Source organism: Umbelopsis ramanniana, assembly GCF_025399195.1.
Source record: "Umbelopsis ramanniana AG unplaced genomic scaffold K450scaffold_26, whole genome shotgun sequence".
In the NCBI taxonomy this organism is placed as follows: Eukaryota; Fungi; Mucoromycota; class Umbelopsidomycetes; order Umbelopsidales; family Umbelopsidaceae; genus Umbelopsis; species Umbelopsis ramanniana.
The window spans coordinates 185,644-203,921 of record NW_026252112.1 but is presented as its reverse complement, the minus strand read 5'-3'; the positions used below and the strand labels follow the sequence as shown (position 1 = coordinate 203,921).

The 18,278-nt window shown below is 44.1% G+C and overlaps 10 protein-coding genes across 10 annotated transcripts; 4 read left to right on the top strand and 6 right to left on the bottom strand.

Annotated features, from left to right (window-relative positions):
* The first annotated feature begins 24 nt into the window (after positions 1-24).
* K450DRAFT_240543 (uncharacterized protein) lies at positions 25-907 on the top strand. The gene is made up of 3 exons (XM_051588946.1): positions 25-114; positions 177-611; positions 678-907. The coding sequence occupies exons 1-3, from the start codon at positions 58-60 to the stop codon at positions 720-722; spliced, it is 537 nt and encodes a 178-aa protein (XP_051444834.1). The 5' UTR covers positions 25-57; the 3' UTR covers positions 723-907.
* Positions 879-1,460, top strand: K450DRAFT_240541 (uncharacterized protein). The gene has a single exon (XM_051588945.1). It carries the CDS (start codon positions 1,092-1,094, stop codon positions 1,356-1,358), a length of 267 nt encoding a protein of 88 aa, XP_051444833.1. The 5' UTR covers positions 879-1,091; the 3' UTR covers positions 1,359-1,460.
* Positions 1,460-3,553, bottom strand: K450DRAFT_240537 (uncharacterized protein). The gene is made up of 3 exons (XM_051588944.1): positions 2,929-3,553; positions 2,521-2,862; positions 1,460-2,455 (listed from the first exon to the last, which is right to left on the bottom strand). Exons 1-3 carry the CDS (start codon positions 3,436-3,438, stop codon positions 1,562-1,564), a joined length of 1,746 nt encoding a protein of 581 aa, XP_051444832.1. The 5' UTR covers positions 3,439-3,553; the 3' UTR covers positions 1,460-1,561.
* Positions 3,433-4,434, top strand: K450DRAFT_271661 (uncharacterized protein; the record flags this gene model as incomplete). The annotated part of the gene is made up of 6 exons (XM_051593019.1): positions 3,433-3,459; positions 3,530-3,629; positions 3,701-3,799; positions 3,857-3,931; positions 4,000-4,149; positions 4,211-4,434. The coding sequence occupies 6 exons, from the start codon at positions 3,433-3,435 to the stop codon at positions 4,432-4,434; spliced, it is 675 nt and encodes a 224-aa protein (XP_051444831.1).
* A 1,725-nt stretch (positions 4,435-6,159) lies between these two features.
* K450DRAFT_156143 (uncharacterized protein) lies at positions 6,160-7,230 on the bottom strand (the record flags this gene model as incomplete). Its single annotated transcript, XM_051583971.1, has 5 exons — positions 6,160-6,357; positions 6,432-6,620; positions 6,663-6,798; positions 6,874-6,934; positions 7,005-7,230. Coding segments are annotated over 5 exons (810 nt in total), but the record flags the coding sequence as incomplete, so codon positions are not given.
* A 1,178-nt stretch (positions 7,231-8,408) lies between these two features.
* On the bottom strand, positions 8,409-9,576 carry K450DRAFT_240528 (uncharacterized protein). The gene is made up of 4 exons (XM_051588943.1): positions 9,208-9,576; positions 8,757-9,141; positions 8,621-8,689; positions 8,409-8,514 (listed from the first exon to the last, which is right to left on the bottom strand). The coding sequence occupies exons 1-4, from the start codon at positions 9,454-9,456 to the stop codon at positions 8,489-8,491; spliced, it is 729 nt and encodes a 242-aa protein (XP_051444829.1). The 5' UTR covers positions 9,457-9,576; the 3' UTR covers positions 8,409-8,488.
* On the bottom strand, positions 9,577-11,891 carry K450DRAFT_240521 (uncharacterized protein). The gene is made up of 6 exons (XM_051588942.1): positions 11,582-11,891; positions 11,431-11,501; positions 11,259-11,365; positions 11,045-11,182; positions 10,593-10,969; positions 9,577-10,525 (listed from the first exon to the last, which is right to left on the bottom strand). Exons 2-6 carry the CDS (start codon positions 11,487-11,489, stop codon positions 9,698-9,700), a joined length of 1,509 nt encoding a protein of 502 aa, XP_051444828.1. The 5' UTR covers positions 11,490-11,501; positions 11,582-11,891; the 3' UTR covers positions 9,577-9,697.
* A 201-nt stretch (positions 11,892-12,092) lies between these two features.
* K450DRAFT_265732 (uncharacterized protein) lies at positions 12,093-13,119 on the bottom strand (the record flags this gene model as incomplete). Its single annotated transcript, XM_051592799.1, has 2 exons — positions 12,093-12,213; positions 12,284-13,119. 2 exons carry the CDS (start codon positions 13,117-13,119, stop codon positions 12,093-12,095), a joined length of 957 nt encoding a protein of 318 aa, XP_051444827.1.
* A 1,581-nt stretch (positions 13,120-14,700) lies between these two features.
* K450DRAFT_240504 (uncharacterized protein) lies at positions 14,701-16,114 on the top strand. The gene has a single exon (XM_051588941.1). The coding sequence runs from the start codon at positions 14,825-14,827 to the stop codon at positions 15,908-15,910; it is 1,086 nt and encodes a 361-aa protein (XP_051444826.1). The 5' UTR covers positions 14,701-14,824; the 3' UTR covers positions 15,911-16,114.
* Positions 16,115-18,036, bottom strand: K450DRAFT_240500 (uncharacterized protein). Its single transcript, XM_051588940.1, has 6 exons — positions 18,008-18,036; positions 17,659-17,929; positions 17,549-17,587; positions 17,224-17,306; positions 17,101-17,119; positions 16,115-17,025 (listed from the first exon to the last, which is right to left on the bottom strand). Exons 1-6 carry the CDS (start codon positions 18,008-18,010, stop codon positions 16,319-16,321), a joined length of 1,122 nt encoding a protein of 373 aa, XP_051444825.1. The 5' UTR covers positions 18,011-18,036; the 3' UTR covers positions 16,115-16,318.
* Between the last annotated feature and the right edge of the window lie 242 nt (positions 18,037-18,278).

Here is an 18,278-nt window from a genome sequence, read left to right as displayed (position 1 = left end):
AACTTTTCACTCTTTTTCTTGTCTTCCAAACTTTCCAATACATATACCTACTTTTAAATGTATTCTGTACAGTCTCATTCGCCATGGTTAATATCAAATGATCACTGGATTCCCGTAAGTTGATTTAATGACCATTGATGCCCTGTTTCACAACTCACTCCCCCCTCTCTCTGTAGAATACGCCTGATGATCAAAATTCAATTGATGCTCCTGTAATAATAACTACAACCACTTCCCCAGATCTATACAGACAGCACAGCCTTTCAGTAAATACAGATGATCTTCTCCGCTCACCGGATAGCAGCTCGGAACGCCCGCACTCACCAGGCGCCTTTACATACTCGTCGTCACCATCATCAGTCAGCTATATGACACAAAGCCCAGAAAGAGGAAAGCAGCGCTTACACATCTCTCATCAAGATAAAGATGGAAACAACGATACAAGAATAATGATGTTTTCTCCAGACGAAGATAAATTTTCTAGCCTAATCACACGAATTCAGCACAAACTCAACGACCCAACTATAAACAGACTGAAATATCTCAGCAGGGATGGAATAGAGATAGTGGTAGGAGATGATGAGGATCTCGAAGTTGCCTTGTACTTGGAGGTAGATGTCGCTGCTCATACGTTTTGGACGATGCAACGGCAAGCCAGTCTTTAATACAAATAAAAGGTCATTACACAAGAGAGTCGGGCTGCGCATTTCCAGAAGGCTTAGTGACTGGGTTGCGCAAAATGGCTCAGAGGGATTTTTGCTGCGAGTGAAATCAGAAAATAGAAATCGTGCTTTTTTATAAGCTCTGACGGATGATAGGTTTCCCCCTCGGCCTCTTTTCTCTTCTATCCATTTTTTTTTTCATTTACCATGACTTTTGAACCAAAGAATAGCGATTACAACATGGGATATCTGGTAAAAAGAATGACCTATGAAATGAATGTACTCCTCATTTTTTAACCGCTTCCTGGATCGAATAAACAGCATGAACCACCCAAACGCTCCGATACCCTTTCCACTTTTACAACTCAATCCACATTATATCCCACATCTCCATCATTATACCCAAAGCAACCAAGTCAGAGCGTGCGAATGCTAACAACCTATCTAGCCAAGAATGGGTCAAAAGATGTTCGATTACTGCTGCACTCACCGCAAGCTGAACACTGGCCAGCCCTGCTGGGAAGGTTACAACGTAAATTCAACGATGACAGTATTCACTCTCTCAAATACCTCGATGCAGACGGAAACTACTCGATAATAGCTGATTCAGAGGATTTAATGGTAGCTGTAGAGTCCATCACTAGCTCACGTGCAGAACTGCTTTGCTGGACCATGAGATATGGAGAATCCATTTAACGCCTGCCCACTGAGATATTCTTTTTTTATATTGTATTGTAAAGGGTGCTATTGTTTTTTTTTATTAGGATGTTAGTTTCTTTGATGAATTTGTCTATAGTACATGAGTGCGCGTGTATGTGAGTCCACATCCATTATCGTCGTAATTACAGTTGCTGTCTAATATTCGTTTACATAAAAAGATGTCCCATCGAGTGCCCACGCTACTGAGAAGCGGTAGAGCCTTTATTCACTAGCGCTATACCGCTACCCTGTTGGACATCATCAGTGGATGTCGGGGCAACCAAGGCGCTGATGGCTGGGGGAACTTCATATCCCGACGCCCGCATGTCTTCGATAGCGATATGCACTCGATCATCCCTCGCACTGGCTAATTTCTTTATCAGAATCTGGTAGCAGCCCCTTAGTGGCACGTACTTGAAATATTTCATTTCCTCCAGATATCGGAAGCAGTCTTCGTAGTCATCTTGGGTGCAGCAAAGGACAACCATTTTGCTATAGCTTGTGCTGTTTGGCTTGACCTTTGCGTGCTTTATGAGATCCCATACATGGTTTCCATACTCCCAATCCGTTGAAAAGATACTGGCATCCAATAAGCAGTTATAGGTGTCAATGTCAGCCTTGATGCCAAACAGACTAACGAGGGAAAACGTTTCTTTCACCAAATCAAGTCGCTTTGCTTTGGCTGCAGCATATAGCACACTATTGAATCCTGCGACATGCACGCCTTTGCCTTCAGTGTGTAGCTCCTTTAGTAAATATATAGCCTTTTCGATGGATGCGACGTTGGTTCCAAGTTGATGAAGAATAGGCAATGCTGTTTCTTTTCGAGTGGATATTCCGGCCGAGTCCATAATTTGCAGCATGCTAAATGCGCCTTTGAGGTCACCAGACATTGAAAAAGCCTGGAGTAAGGCGGCAAGATGATGCTCAGAGTACGCCAAGCCGTTGTTCCCCATTTCCTCGAGCACTTGGCTTCCTAGCCTTGGGCTACCCAATTTGGCGGATAAAAGCATAAGGTATGTCATCGTTCCGTGGTCTGGCGTTAGCTGAAATTCCTTCACACCTTTGTCCCAGCAATGAATGGCGATTTTCAACTAAAAGTCGGTACACGTAAGTAAACATACGGCTCATAGAATCGCATTTCATCAACATCACTTACTTCCTCGGCTAATGCTGCGCACCTTAACACTTTAAGGTATATATTTTGATATTCCTCGGTGATCATGTTATGCTTTTCTAATTCGTTGAGGATAAACATGGAAGTAGAGGCATCTTCAAACTTGAGAGCAAGTTCTAATACCGAGATATAGCTAGTGCGGATTGGTGTTACACCCTTCTTCTCCATCTCGTCCAAATTATCTAAGATGCGTTCCAACTCCAAGTTATAGCACATGGCCTGTATCAAGGCATCGTAAAGTTCGCCCGAGTTCAATCTAGCCATACCACCAACTCGTGACAACACTTGCGATTGAAACAGTACATCTCCATTTGGTGCAGCAACCTATGATCATTTTTTGGAGTCAACAAATGATTCATTCTGGACAATGATGATAAGCCAGATACTAACCATTAGCATGAACCTCAAGGTGTCGTCGTCTGGTGGGCAATTAACCACTTCCATCTGATCCAGCAGTTGAAGAGTTAGACTTTTATCTCTGAGCTCATAGCAAAGGCGTGCTGCCTTTTTGAACTTTTCTTTCCGTTCCGCGCTGTCTTCTTTTGTTATGGCTCGAAACAGGTTGGCCAGTGTTCTTCGCTTTATATCGTCAGTTGCTTCTTGTCTTTGCTGATACTTGTTCGATGGCTTGCGAGTGTTCTGCACCGAGAATCTCGTCGACGTCGACAAAAGACATTTGCGTCCATATCTATGAGAATCTACTGACACTGCCCACGGCATTCTAGACGTTCCTGAGGTCGGTCGAACAATGGAAGATGTCATTTCCAGGCATGGTGAATTCCGGGTTGTGTAGGAAAACGCTGATGCTAGTTTATTCCCTTGACAAAGTGACGCCTGTGAAAGCGTAGGCAAAGAATTTGACATGCATTGCCGTGTTTGCACCCTGTACAGGCGATGCATGAAAGTGAATTTGGGTATATGGTATTGAAAGATTAACAGTGAACGAAACCAAGCCACTTTTTGAATTTCACACTCTAACCTTATGTTTCAGACCTTCACTCACATTCAACGCCGCCGAGGTCGCGATGGCCAGTCCCGACAAGAGTACTTGCAACAACTCGTAGAGGAATACAAGAAAGCTGATACACCAGGTAGCTAAGGCTTGTAATATGTGCATTCTCTGTTAACATGACAACAAGATCTAATGTAAACCGATTTTCAGACACTAAGCGGAAAATATTAGCTACGTTAGGCAACTTTGCATATGATCCAATAAACTATGGATGGCTCTATCAAGAGGGAGTTGTAGAATTATTTATAGGTAAGAACGGGATAAGGCGAGACTCACATGGGCGATATCTAATGCACTTTGTACCAGACGCTCTATCAAATCCTGGAGGTGACGATGAGCTTCAGCGAATTGGTGTGTTCGGCCTGTGCAACAATGCACTAGGTAAGCTCATAATAATCTATGCTGTGAAAGTTCTGAATTGTATGGAGCTAATTCAACGATGCTCAAAGATCGCCGCGTGCAACAGCGCCTCGCCAACGACGAAGTGGTTATCGGCTTGTGCAAACAGATTATTCTGGCCAACACCAAGTATACCTCTGAATTTCTGTTGTCAACCGTCTGTCTTCTGTGGCATATCTGTACGCCAGACAATATAAACTGTAAGTCTAATTTGTCGTAATAACGAACCTTATTGAGGACTCTTCTGACGATTTTCAAAAGCTATTGTTTCTTCTGAGTTGAAAATCGCATTGGAGGGTGTGCGCAGCTCGGAAAATGTCAACGTCCCTTTACACAACATGTGTAGTATCTTTCTCGAGGACTTCTTTTTCGATGCACAAAAACTAACGTCAGATGAAGTGCTGAAAGAATCAGCAGAAGAGCTTTCAGAAGAATCCAATGAACCAATGAAAGAACCATTAGCAAAGCGACAGCGGTCATCGTGAGCTATGGGATCCACGAAAACATGAGCCAAGCTCCATCCTATCTCTCGGCAGTAGATACATGGATCACTTTGGGTACACTTCTCTATGGGTGATCTACACGACTTGTAATGCACGGCCAGAACGAGTTTGGCTAGTAAACACGGCATATGCGAACTTCTTCCAAGCCCTCTCCATTTTGGAATGGTTGATCTGTGACAAAGCTCCAGTTGTGATTTGACATCTTGGATCTTGCCAAAGTGGTGCTTTTTAACGTATTAGTAAAGCCTTTATATACCAAGAAGTTAGCTTCTTGTCGTCGAATTGCGCCTGGATGGTTTGTTACAACCAGAGAATCAGAAATGCGGGACCATAGTGAATTGATACTTCGTTAGGAAGTGAGTAAGAAAATAAAGCTATTACCAACCAATATGCTTTGTCGGTTTTCCTTTGGTGCGTCAGTTCACAACGTCAGCCCAGTCCGGTGGTGAGACATCGCTCAAATCGTCTATCCAAAGGCATCATTTTTGCCGGCTGAGACATGCTCTGTACTTACCGTCAAAGACTACTGGAATGAACAATTTACAGATAGCAGCGGTTAATCTGGGAATACAACTCGACTAGAAGCCTAGATGGTATTCCAAAATGGTATATTTTGCAACTGAGAATATCCAGAATTGTTTATGCAGTAGCGCCTTATTCCAATTAAAAGCAGAGGTTAAGACAAAGCTTTTGTTTGTTCCTCAGTGATTTTGGAAGGATAATGTGTCAAAGGTTTCATATTGTAGGCTATGGGGGGTTACCAGCCTCTGTCTATGGCATCTGGAAAGTAACTACCTGGCAAAATGAACAACATTTATGTTCTTTTGCGATACACATTGATACTGTTCACTTGAGTTGAAATGTGGAACTCTACTGTTTTATTTCTTTCAAAGCCACAATGGCGTGCGTCCAATGTAAACTATTTTCCTTTTGTATTCAGTGGTGCGCCAATGTAATTCCTTTTCTCAGATTTTATGTTTGATCAGCAATTGGTTTCACGTACCTTGCTTCATGGCAACATGTCAAATCAGTTTTGACCAAATCATGTTAACACCTCCACATAAAAATATTGTGGAAACCCTCCCTCCAATCCACGTAATGATAATTGAGCGGCCGCCAAACTTCGAACAGGACATCGGTACTGTGTAACCCAACGTGGTCTTCAGTGCACTGACGTTGTCAAATACCATGTTTGTGAACTGAAATGAACCCAAACTGTTTGTCATCTTGAACCAATCGACGCGAACCATTTCTCAATACATGATTTATACGAAACATAAAAAAAAAAGAAACAGAACACAAAATTTATATATCGGTTATACAGACGAAGCCGTCGTCTAATGGCTATAGGACCTGCCTACATATGCCAAGTGCAAACTCTGAGGAAACCTTTGTTCATGTCCGTCTACCATGAAACACTGGCTGGCACGGAATAATAAAGTGATCGGAGCGAAATTTTACATGTGCATTATTACTGGTGCCGCAAATGGGTCGCTGCACTTCATCGGCAGGCGTGACAGGAGACTCGCTCGGAGAATCGACGAAATTGGGGTTATCACCTTCGGGCTCTGTAATGAAGAGTTTGGGAACAGACGTATCGATGGCAGGAGGAAAGTCCCAGGTATCGTATATATCGTTATCGTAGGACGAGATGCTCACTTGCTGTGGACGATATCTTCGGCGGCGACTTTGGTAATCAGTGTTATATAAATGGTCTACAATAATAGATGGCGAAGCTGTTTTACGGAAAAATGGATGTGCGAGGGCTTGTTCTGCGGATATGCGTTGGTGCGGATCCTTTACCAGACAACAGTCGATAAAGTCTTTAAACTCGTCGGAGTACTCGAAATAACAAAGTTCTTCTTCCAAAGTGGGAGCTGGGGAAGTGACTATACTTCTAAAAATCTAAATGGAGATCATGGGAAGGTTAGTAAAAAGATATAAGCATTTTGTAGAAATAAGCGGACATGAAAACATACATTGGTGGGGTCACTGTGTGCATTGGGGGGCCTTCCATAGGCTAGTTCCAAAGCCGTTATACCTAGACTCCAGAGATCTACTTTGCAGTCATATCCTTGACTTTCTAATATCTCTGGTGACATCCAACATGGTGTTCCAACAAAGGAGTTGCGAGCAGCTTTTCGTCTTCCACTGGACAGTCGACCATTCTTAAGGATGGATTGAGGTTGAGCTTCCGCCAAGGTCAAAACAGCTGACACACCAAAATCCGCTAGTTTGACATTTCCTGTTAATCTGTCTACCAGCAGATTAGCCGCCTTTACATCGCGATGAATGAGATTGTTTTGGTGCAAGTAACAAACGCCATCCAAAACTTGTTTTAGAATGCTAATATGACAAAACAAAATGCATTAGACAAATGTGGTGTAAACAAAAAAAAAGTTTTCTGAAAAGCCGACTCACCATCGAATGATTCGCTCGTCCAATCCATTGGAATTGACGGTCAGTATATCGTGGCACGAGCCTACAATATAAACATTGAATTTTAGTAAAGCTATTGCGGTCCAGTGTAACCAATGCATTTAGCCACTGACCTGCAGACATGACTGGCGTGACGATACACAATTTGGACTCGCATATAAAGCTTTGCAGAACTGGGAGTAGATTGAGATGACGGCAGAGGTTCATGACTTGCAATTCCTTCCGCAGTTCGTCGATTTGTCGAGGAGCAAATAGATCCATATCCACCATTTTGATGGCGACTTTCTCGTTCCTGGGCACATAGTGAGCAAGATGCACAGACGCCGTTGCTCCATAGCCTGAGTTGGCATGGCATGTGGGATATTATTAGAAGAAGAAGGGAGAGGCACAGGTTAGTTTATATATTGGGACGGCGTTGTAGATCGTCAACAATAATATAAGGATCATTTACCAATTAGGTCACCTATCTCGTAGTCAGTCATTTGAGCGGAATACCTCCGTGCAGGGAATTGGGGTTCGCTAGAGTGTTTCGCACCACCAAAGGAGGAAGTGATTTGGTTAAAGATGTCGGAAACTGAAGCATGCCTTCGTCGGGGACCACTGGGTCTGGTTTGAGTGACCCCGAATGTACTGTGATCGCCTTGGTCAAGAAACGCCGCCGAGTCGTTTACAGAGGCATGTCGCTTCAGACTTGACTTGAACATTCTTCCTGAGATGGAGCGTTGGTTTATAGGTTCAGATGAGGTGGTAGGCGATGTAGGTAAGGTGGTCATGATAGTGTCGTCTTCTGTTGTCTTGCTGTGAAGCACCAGTTCGGTCACCTTAGTGGTGATAGCTGCTTTTCTCATATCGATGAATAGACCTTTGGACGAACGAGCTAATGAGATGGAGCCTGAGCGACCATGGCGTTGATTCATTCTTCTGTTTTCAAAAGAAAAAAAAAGGAGATGAGGAAGTGAGAAGAAGAAGCTCAAGATGTCTGACTCGTTAAGAGTGCGTGTGTATCTGCTAATTGAATTGGATTGTCCCCCGCGCCCCTAATACCTTTTTGTTTTCCCGCCAGTTCAGTTCAGCCCAGCTTTAGCAAGCTAGAAACTGTTTCTTCTACTAATGGTCTCATAAACCCTAAATACTTGTTTCCCATCTACTGTATTGGTACACGTTATATGTTTATTTTAACCTTTTGTTTGTTAGTGTATTCACTTAAAGAACCGGACAAGGTGCCTCAAAGGTAATGAGACAATATACTATTCATGTACCGCCAATCCCGTTAATTTCACTGGAGACTGGCCTGGCTGAAATCTACCCTATCACATTGTGGAATCCCAATTACTTCATTTCCTTCAAACACAAACACCAACCAAGCCTAAGGTGCACGCTTGTGAGAAATACGGGCATGTTGCGATGTAACTCTTCCCACCCCTATGTTACAATTTGAGATAACGACATGATAGATAAATTACGAGATACATCCAATGCATAGGTCAGAACCAAAAGAAAGAAGAAGGGCCAGCAAAACAATAGGCCAATAGTAATAGCAGAAGAACAATGGAGGATATATAGAATGTAAAAAGTGCGTGTAAAAGAAGACGATAAATCAGAATGTAGACCATTGCCAGTCGGCTGGTACAGATGCAATAGGATTAAAGGTCGGGTCTGCAAGACGTTGCATTTGTATGAATGATTGTATCCACGCACTTTTGGTCACAAGATGATGATAAAAGCTTACCGGTTATGCGTTGTCTGATGTCAATGGACCTGTCAGCCGCCGGCGAATCCTGTGTCGGCTTCACAATGTCTAGTAACCGTAATATAATTTAGTGCCATATAAGATTTAGTGCCTATGACCATGGTGTCATACGTACCGTCTCTGCCTAGTTCGGATATACCCTCCATATCCTGGGGAGGCAAGTTGGTCATAATATTGGCTCGCCTTGATGAGGATCGCTCATGGTCCGAGACGGCAGGCGCAAGTTCAGCAGGAGGGTTGATACTCTCCTCTGGCTTGGCAGCTAAACTGGCTCGTCGGATAATGGACCACCACCTTTGATGTTGCTTTGCGCAAATGTCACAACCTCGCACTAGGTCACCATGAGGGTTGAAATTAATCGACTGATCCAACCGAAAATAATTAGAACAGTGCATAGCGCAGAAAATATCGCCACATTTTCTACAATGATGTCGTCGTTCAAATAACCCGAATTGATTCTTGCAACCAGGGTATGCACACTGGCTTGCTTCAGAGTCCGGCTGACAAGTAAAATAAGTTTAGTGCCATGCCACACGAAGTCGCTTTTAGTTACATTATTGCTTTACCTTCCAATGATCTCGTGAAGGCGGGCCAATGGCTAGCGTTGACAAAATGCTGGATCGCCGTAAAGCTCTAGTCGCCATTAGCTGTGCTTCAATGTCCAACTGATTAGCAGACGGTGTCGACTGGTGATGGGATTCCCGCTGTAATGGTTGTGACAAGGGATGGGCGTTGTTTGGGATAGAGTTTGCCTGTGAGGGACCCATAGTGAGCTGACTAGGACGCTGTTTCCTTGTCAATGCGTAAACATCCATGCGACGCAGTAAGAATTAAAAGTTTAGTTCTCGCAGAGGTTTTGCTGGATGAATCAGGAAAGTGATCTTTTTTTATGTGACAAATCAAAAAGGTGCGGACGGTGACTTTCTATTCGGTAAGGTAACCATCGGCCCTTGCTCTACAAAATCCAGCGTGTACACAAAAACAAAAAAAAACAAAAAAAGAAATACGAAGAAAGGGTACTAGTAGTTTGCTCAATAAACTTGCTTGTGGTTTCCATTACAACTTGATGCCTTGCGCAAGGTAGGAAAGCAAATCTACCTTGGTGACAATATGTTTGACCTCGGCTTTTCCATTCACGTTTTGAGTGACAACAGCACTGGAGTGGTTTTCAAAGAAACGAGTAAGGGTGTCTAGAGGGGTCTCGTCTGTGATTTCCTTGAAGTCACTGCTGTGGTTGTCAAAGTGAAACATAACATCCTCAACAGGTGAGGCTGGGGTGGCTCGACCAGAGGCAATACGAGCAAGAATGTTACCACGGGTCAATAAACCGCGAAGACGACGTTGAGGGCCAGAAACGACGGGGATTTGGTCAAAGTCATTAGTGCTCATGATATCAATAACATCTTTGCACGTAGTATGAATGTCGGTAGTGACAGCATCCTTGAGCTTGAGGTCAGCAACCTTGGCTCCATGGTAATCTTTCTCAGCCTTCTTTTCAAAACTCTTGGCCTCAAACGCATCGTCAGTAAATCCACGGGAGCGCATCCAGTCATCATTCAAGAACTTGGTCATATAGTTTCGGACGGAATCAGGGAGAATGACAACACACTTTTGACCTTCCTTCAATTCTTTGGCCGCTTGAACAGCTGCCCACATAGCTGTACCGGAGGAACCACCGCAAAGAATACCTTCTTCACGAATGAGTCTTCGAGACATAAGGAATGATTCTTTATCGGAGGACTTGACCCAAATATCAACAAGGGATCGGTCCAAGGCTTCAGGAATGAAATCATAGCCGATACCTTCAACTTGATATGAATCTGTAGTAGTGTTCAAGCTTTCTGGCACAGCAAGGATGGAACCGTGAGGGTCAACACCAACAATCTTGTTGAACAATTGGCCATTTAGCAAAACTGGAATGCAAGCAAAGGTGTTGTTTTGTGTATCTTACCTTGACGTTAGGGCACTTCTCCTTAAGTTTGCGAGCAATACCAGAGATGGTACCTCCTGTACCAGCACCAGCAACCAACATATCAACTTGTCCGTCACAAGAGGCCAAGATTTCTTCAGCAGTAGTATCGTAGTGAGCAATTGGGTTATAAGGGTTTCCATATTGATCCAAAATCACAGCGTTAGGAATGCTATCACGCAATTTCTTTGCAACACCGATATGTGACTCAGGAGCGTCCCAAGCAGCTTCGGTAGGGGTACGGATGATTTCTGCTCCCAACGCTTTGAGAACATCCACCTTCTCTTGTGACATTTTTTCGGGAAGTGTAATAATGGTCCTGTATCCTTTAACCGCTGCAGCCAAAGCCAAACCGATACCTAACAAAGATTTGCAATATGCCGCGTCAGACCTGGGTACAATCTTGGTCAAAGTCTTACAGTAAAAGCACTTACCAGTGTTACCAGAGGTAGGTTCAATGATGGTACTGACTCCGGGAGTGATAATGCCAGCAGCTTCAGCCTCTTCAATCATACGCTTGGCAATACGGTCCTTGACAGATCCACCGGCGTTGAAAAACTCGCACTTGGCCACTATGGACGAGCGAAAAAAATCACCTTGTTAGCTTCGGTAATGCTCAATGCTCACACTCTACAAAGTTACACTTACAGAGTTCACACTTGAGGCCCTCTTCCTTTGCAATTTTCTTAACACGCACCATAGGAGTGTTACCGATATGATCCAAGATAGTGTCCAGAATTTTAGGTTCAGGGACACTTGCAATGGAGGTTCATTAGGAAAAGGTTGAAAGGTTCTCAGTGAATATCAAATGCACACTTACCTCTTGACGTGGTTGTGAGTACCGTTGAAGCATTTGGGAGGGCATGAATCGTTAGCCATTGCAAAAAAAGACTGTATTAAAGCAAGATAAAAATGAGGAAGAAATTTTTCGACCCTGTCGCATTTTTCACACGCTTGGCACACAAACGGACTTCCAATATCTATGCACGCAATCAAGCGTAAATTGCCATTTTCTGCCTGTCGTCCTGCCACGCAGCGCTTGGGTGGAAGCTTGAATTTGGTACGCAATTCCTTGTTTTTAAAGCCTGTTCATTGTCGGCATGGTAGCCAAGTTGCATTTTATATCGCTTCTAGATTCAAGTTGTATACATTCCAATAGCATCATACATGCCTGCTACGTACAACGTGCCACACGCTGGAACGTAGGTGGAGGGTATTCAAATTTAGAAAGTCACCAACGGACTTCCTTGACGTCAATGCGGAGCATGAACAACCGGCGGAACCGCACGACAGTGAATCTATACCGGGAATGTCTACAGTCCGTTCTGAGCACTAAAAGTATACTAAATTTATTCACTGAAACCGTTGAAGCAGCTCCAGTTGACAAGTGCGGACTTGTCTGTGTACAAAGGTGGATGGTATATCACTAATGGTAGAATACGGGCATAGAAAAATTTCATCGAGCGAGGATGACTAAAGGCACTACTGTCCATCGACAATGGCAGCTGTCTCGGGATTGATCTTGTACAGAATATCATGCATCTCGTTCCAAATCTTCACTTGTGCCTCCTTGCCTTTGTCGCTTCTCACATGCTCTGCAGTACTATTAGGTAAAAGCGAAAAATGTCAGTTCTTACGACTACCAACGGAATTCAACAGTATGACATACTTACGGAAACACGACACAGTTGCTGAGGTATTTCCCGTGCGTCTCAAAATTATCATTTTCACTGGCATTGACGATCGTTCTCGAGCCAACCTCAGATGATCTTGCAAGGAGAAACTTAATCACTCTGAACATCAGCGAATCACGATGTCTAAGCAGGTTAGAATGACAGAGACCAGGATCGATCATGTTCAGGATGACTTTGGGTTTGCCAGCTTCTCTTTCCTTGATATGCTTGGCGAGCTCCTGAAAGTAAAACACCTCGAGCAGCTTGGAGACCTGATAATAGCCAAGTTTGGTATCAAAGTGCTTCTCAGTGTTGAGCCACTGGATCACATTTTCGTCTTGCGGCACTTCAGGCAGCGGCAAAACCTCATGAATCCCCGAAGACGTGATGGAGAGTCGGGGCGTTACGCCATATTCATCAGCAGTAGCATAAAGCTTGGGTAGGAGAAGTACAGCGAGAAGAGCAGTGGAGATGACGTTGACTTGAAGCGTCTGCTCAAAGCCGTCCGGGGAGACAGTCCATTCGATGGTGGCCACCCCTGCGTTTAATGCCGCAACATCAAGTCGAGGCAGCTCTGTCTTGACTCTCTGGACGAACGCTTGAACAGAAGCAGAGGTTGACATATCGAGATCCCATACTTCAACAACGTCTAAGCGTTTTGTTGTTTCTTCAATAGATTTTTTGGCGTCATTTCCGGCTGCTAAGTTTCTAACGGCAAGGATGACTTTTTTGGCGTTCAGTTGAACGTAATGACGGGCAGCTTCCAGCCCTATACCACAATTTGAACCCGTGATAATCACCACTTGGTCAGTGAACGGCCCCTTTGGAAGGGGCATGGTGAGAAATTGCGCGTACAAGGCATAAAGACCAGCCATGGTTGAATAAAAAGTGAAAAGGAGAAAAGATAGCTTGTAAATATCAAGGTTGTAGCACTTGGCGGTATCCTATTCCAAGGCGGTCCTGCAAAATTTGGGGGAAAATTTTCACGTCACTGTGGTTCGCATCAGTAAGACGGCGTGTTTTGCATTGTTGGCCTGCTCATGAAATCAGTCAAGGTAGGCAACATGCTTCCTTCTTTTGAGTGTTGAATAATGCTCTACATAGTGTAGGAGGATGGCGATTCTTGGTTCGATTTACTGTCTAGAATGATGAAGAGATGAACGGTGCATACGGGCACTTTCCGGTAGTACGTGTTTTAAGCTTTGCATGTGGTCTCGCAAAGTTCTGTTCGCAAAAATCGCTAAGCTGTAAGTTGAACATAGCCACGTGCAACTGATGAAAGGTCGGGGTACTATTAGATCAATCTTATGTTCATAAGCTCTCCTAGCAACTTATACGCAAGTGACGTAAAACGCAGTATAGTTTCAAGAAGTAACAGTTGAGGTATGGGTGAGGATATCATTCGAGTAACAAAAGTCTGCTGAGGCCGGATGATAGTGGGTCAGGGCTATGCCAATTTGGTGGTGGTTCCCACAGCGGTACTTTTGGCATTTGTGGAGGTAAACATTGCACAAAGCAAGACTGAAATAATTAATCTCTGCCGTGTGTCCAGTTAATGATACGATGACGACTATGGTCTCCCGCTGAGCATTCGTGGTTGGTCCGTGCAGGTTGACTTGATGCTTGAAAGAAACATACGGCCTGCCAATCCCAATTACCGTGACGAGGTGCGAAGGCGACTCATAGGCTACACAGCCAATCCAAAGGTAGTAGCAACCGCTAACATGCAGCTATAGCTTGTGATTAGACGATAGATACTTCTATGGCAACATTCAGCTCTATCTGTGTAGAGCGGGCATCTGTGGTTTCCAGTGCAAGTGGCTCGAGCACGCCGAAATACACACTGCTGGATGTGTAACTGCGTATCATTCTCACAAAGTATTCAGCAAAAGAATCAGGTCACTTAAATTCCGGTCCATGATGTATCAATCAACTTCCGAGAGACGCAGTGTTCCCGAAAGATATTACCACCCGATTATTTTAGTGGCATGGCCACACGAAAACGACGAATGATTGCATGGCGACATTTTATCAGTACCTCCCTAACAACACCATCACATCTCTGTCACATAGCGTAATGGACCGATTGTTATTTATACATTCAGCAGTGTCGGTTCACTGACTCTAACGACCTATTAAAAAAATCGGGTTTATTGCAACACAGCTGACCTGTTGAATGGATTTTTGGGAGGGTGCGATGCCGTGTGACCAGAAGGTTATGTTTATCAGTGGTGGGGTTTCTTACAATAGTGCAACAACGAGTTAGACCATGTCGTAGGTACAGGAACGGCATGCTTTTCGTTGATAAAAGACCTCACATAGCCGTTGGCGGTCGATAACCCTTTCTTTCTATTTGCTTCTGTGACGTTTAGCAACCCTCCTTACCAGTTTTCAAGTAGCGCGGAAAAGACAAACACTGGATGTGGTCACACGTAAACAATGGAGCCATTTTTGCCGGGTGGTCTGCCGGTTAATGATTTCTTCTTTTTTCTATGGTTCTGAACATATTACGACCGAGGGATTTCTCTTTCCACTACTAGCATGGACATCCTCAGTAACCAAGAATATGACGAAGAGTATCACTCCAAGATGAAAGAAATCATCGACAGGTCGGCCAAAATCAACCTGGCTTTGAAGGATGGCGATGAGTCCGATGATATCAAACCACAACTCAGGCGAAGTTTATCGACGAGCAGTTCTCGTAGGAAACATGGAGGACGCCATTCATACTATGAGCCATCTGCACAGAGCGATGAAGACCGAGTTGAACGGAAACCATTACGACGACGAAGCACCAGTCGACGGCGTAAGGGAGATAGTTCGGACTGGAAGGTGACAAGACATAGTCCGTCGGCATGGGGGCATAATCATCCTTTTGGTGGTATGGATAAGGGTATGCCTATGTTCGATCCGTATGGTGGTCCTCACACGATACCCTATGGCATGCCGTGGATGGGTGATGTAGGTCAAGCTGACTCACACTACTTGGATGAAGCTTCTGCAATGATGGGATACTATGGTCCCCACCCACATCATCCTCCGGGACTAATGTTCCAGCCACCAGACCTTGTACCACAGGAATACCCAGAACTCTATGGTCTTCATCATGGCCCTCCCCCTCCTTTACATCACCCACCACACCACCATGCTCCACCTATAGGGATACCCCACATGCTTCCAATGCATGCCATGATGTTAGAAACCACCACCATATCTAGTCCAATGCTACATCCTGCGATGCTTCCACAACACCTGCCTATGGATCCGAAACTCGATCCCGGATCAGATGTCAACAACCATGACCCATCGGTATCCCACATGCAATCACCTCGCATGTCTGCTCGACAGAATCCAGCGGTGGGCCAACTAGAATGGAAATGGTGTTTCCAAACGGTGTCTGACGAACACGGTGAACAATGGATGGCGTTTGATGACAATGTTCAATTATTGCTGCAAGATGGCGGTATGGATGATCAGGCCGCTTATGAAGTCTTCGACTCGCACATTGAACGAGGTAGGAAAAGAATCATTGTCCTGCCTCAGCGACAGTACTGCTTTTATCGCCTGCATGGAAAGATGATCAAGATACCTGTTAGTCTACGTAAAATGACCAATAGCCCCCACTGAGCGATAGGCCGCCACCGTGCTATAGAGGCAGCATAGTGGTCAACCTAGAAGAATGGGGCATACCACAGGTTTATGAATATATAAAAAGCCTTCATTGTATAAACATATTTATCCATAATTACCCACAAACAATACACGGCGATGCCAGCAACGCACATACCTCACCTAACCCCGATCCCATTGTTTGAGTTTGTCCCGAAGGTTGTTTTTGATATTTTATTCTTTTTGGGAGCCAAATTATGAAGCAGTATGAAATACAATGATTTCACTTGCATCGAAGAAAGAAAAAAGTGGTAAACCGTTTTTTAAATAGGCAAAAATAAATTCTCATGACTATGAATAAAAAGGTGGCGAAAGAGGGGGAAGAGGAGGAGAAAATACAAGATGTGAGAGGATATTAGACACTATTTACCCATCCAAAGGCTTTTCGACGACAAAGAAGTACATAGGGGTGAAGATATTCATTTCACCACCCTTAACCAAGTAATCGGCAGCGTCATTGAGAAGCTGAGAAGTTTCCAAAACACCAGGGGGAACAACACCAAACTTACTGAAGAAGGTGAGCAAGGAGTGAGTGTAAAATCTGCCCCATGGGCTTCTCAGCATGCCTCGCAAGCCTTCGGGAGCCTTGAGGGTGTTGTACCAAGGCTCAGTTGCATCGTCAAGGATAGCTGCATCACCTTCTTCCAAAACCTTAAAGCCAACCGACTTGAGAGCAGCCAAGCACTGTTGCGTAGTATACAACTTTGAGATAGAGTTACCCTCTTCAATGGCATGGATGACCTTCTTTTGTGAAAGGTCCTTTTCATCATACGAAGGTGTTGTGCACCATTCATAACAAGCGAATCTACCACCAGGCTTCAACACACGGTAGATTTCACCGTACACCATTTCAAGCTTGGGGGCATGAACTGTTGCTTCAACAGAGAAGACACCGTCGAAGGTTTGGTTTTCCAAGGGCATGTTGGTGAAGTCACCCTTGACGAAATCGGTATGTGGGGTCAAACCATACTTGATAGAGTAAGCTTGGCAACGTTCAATTTGATATGAGTTGTTGTTGATACCAGTGACATGAGCATACTGTGAAGCTTTGACAACCTCACGGAGTGGACCACCTGGGTGATTTGGCGGATGATTAATGACGAGGAACCACAAACTGTATGGTTTCACAAACTCAAACTAAAACTTACCGACACCGCAGCCAACATCCTGTTTTTGAGTAAAAGATAAAAAAAAAAATAACAGGTCAATGGAATGTCCTCTTGCGTACTGATTTCGGTAAAAATTCACATAAATAGGCATTTCAATCTTACCAAAACTTTATCACCGCTCTTCAATCCAAGCTTGAGAGCAAGATATGCTTCGTGACGCTTGATGTTTTCTTCAAAGCTATCGCCTGGGAAAGGTGAGAAAGAAAAAAAATAAAAATAAGAAAATCAGAATAAGTGGCAAAGACAATGTGATGATGCGACACACTCAATTCGTGCGACGATTCATAGGCAGGAAAAGATATGACCCCCCCCCCCACCAGGTGTCCTGCCCATCGGAACTGTGTAATAGGCCCACGCTATTATTCTCTCTTTCTATCCAGCGTGACATGTTCTGTCGCTCCCGCCCTGAAAAAAAGTGACATCTTACCCTTGTAGAGTCTGGCAAAGTGGAAAGACTGGCCCCAACCTACGCGCGTCAAATAGCTGGGTTAGTAAAAGCACGTCATAGCTTTCGTAAGAAGGGGAGCGTCCACTTACCGTATTCATAGAAATCAGTGACTAAATCGTAGAAAGCGTTGGTCATGACTTGAGCGTGCTCGCGTCTGTTTTCAACATGCTCTTCATTGTTAGCGAGCTGTTTCTTATCCTTCCAGTTGCTGTAGTAGGTATCAGCAGCCTTCTTGTTCAAAGTAGAGTCCTTTTGCGTGACTTTCTTGAGAAAGCCAGATTCCTCAAGAACAAGGTTACCATGGAGCTTTCGCATAAGAGCAATCTCTTCAGACGGGTTATTGATAGTGACGGACATGTTCTTTTTCAGAATTAGGAATTACAAGAGTAAGAAGAAGAAGAAAAGGTGGAAAAATAATAATGAACGACCGGGAAATACCATTTTGGCTTGGATGGACTCTCTCTTCTGTATCAGAGTAGGTTGGGGGGCCCCATTTTTCTAACACAAGGGATAAGGGCAACAAGCCAAACCAAACCAACCAGTGTTAACTATGTTATTATCTATCATCTAGTCTTCTCCTTCTTTCCACCATCTCACTTCCATAAAACCAATATTATGATGCTTTTCCTTCCCTCAGTGTTTCTTTGCGTCTCCTTTGTCTTCTTCCTCTCCCCCCGACCCGGCTAAATAATGCTAGAGCTTAAACCCC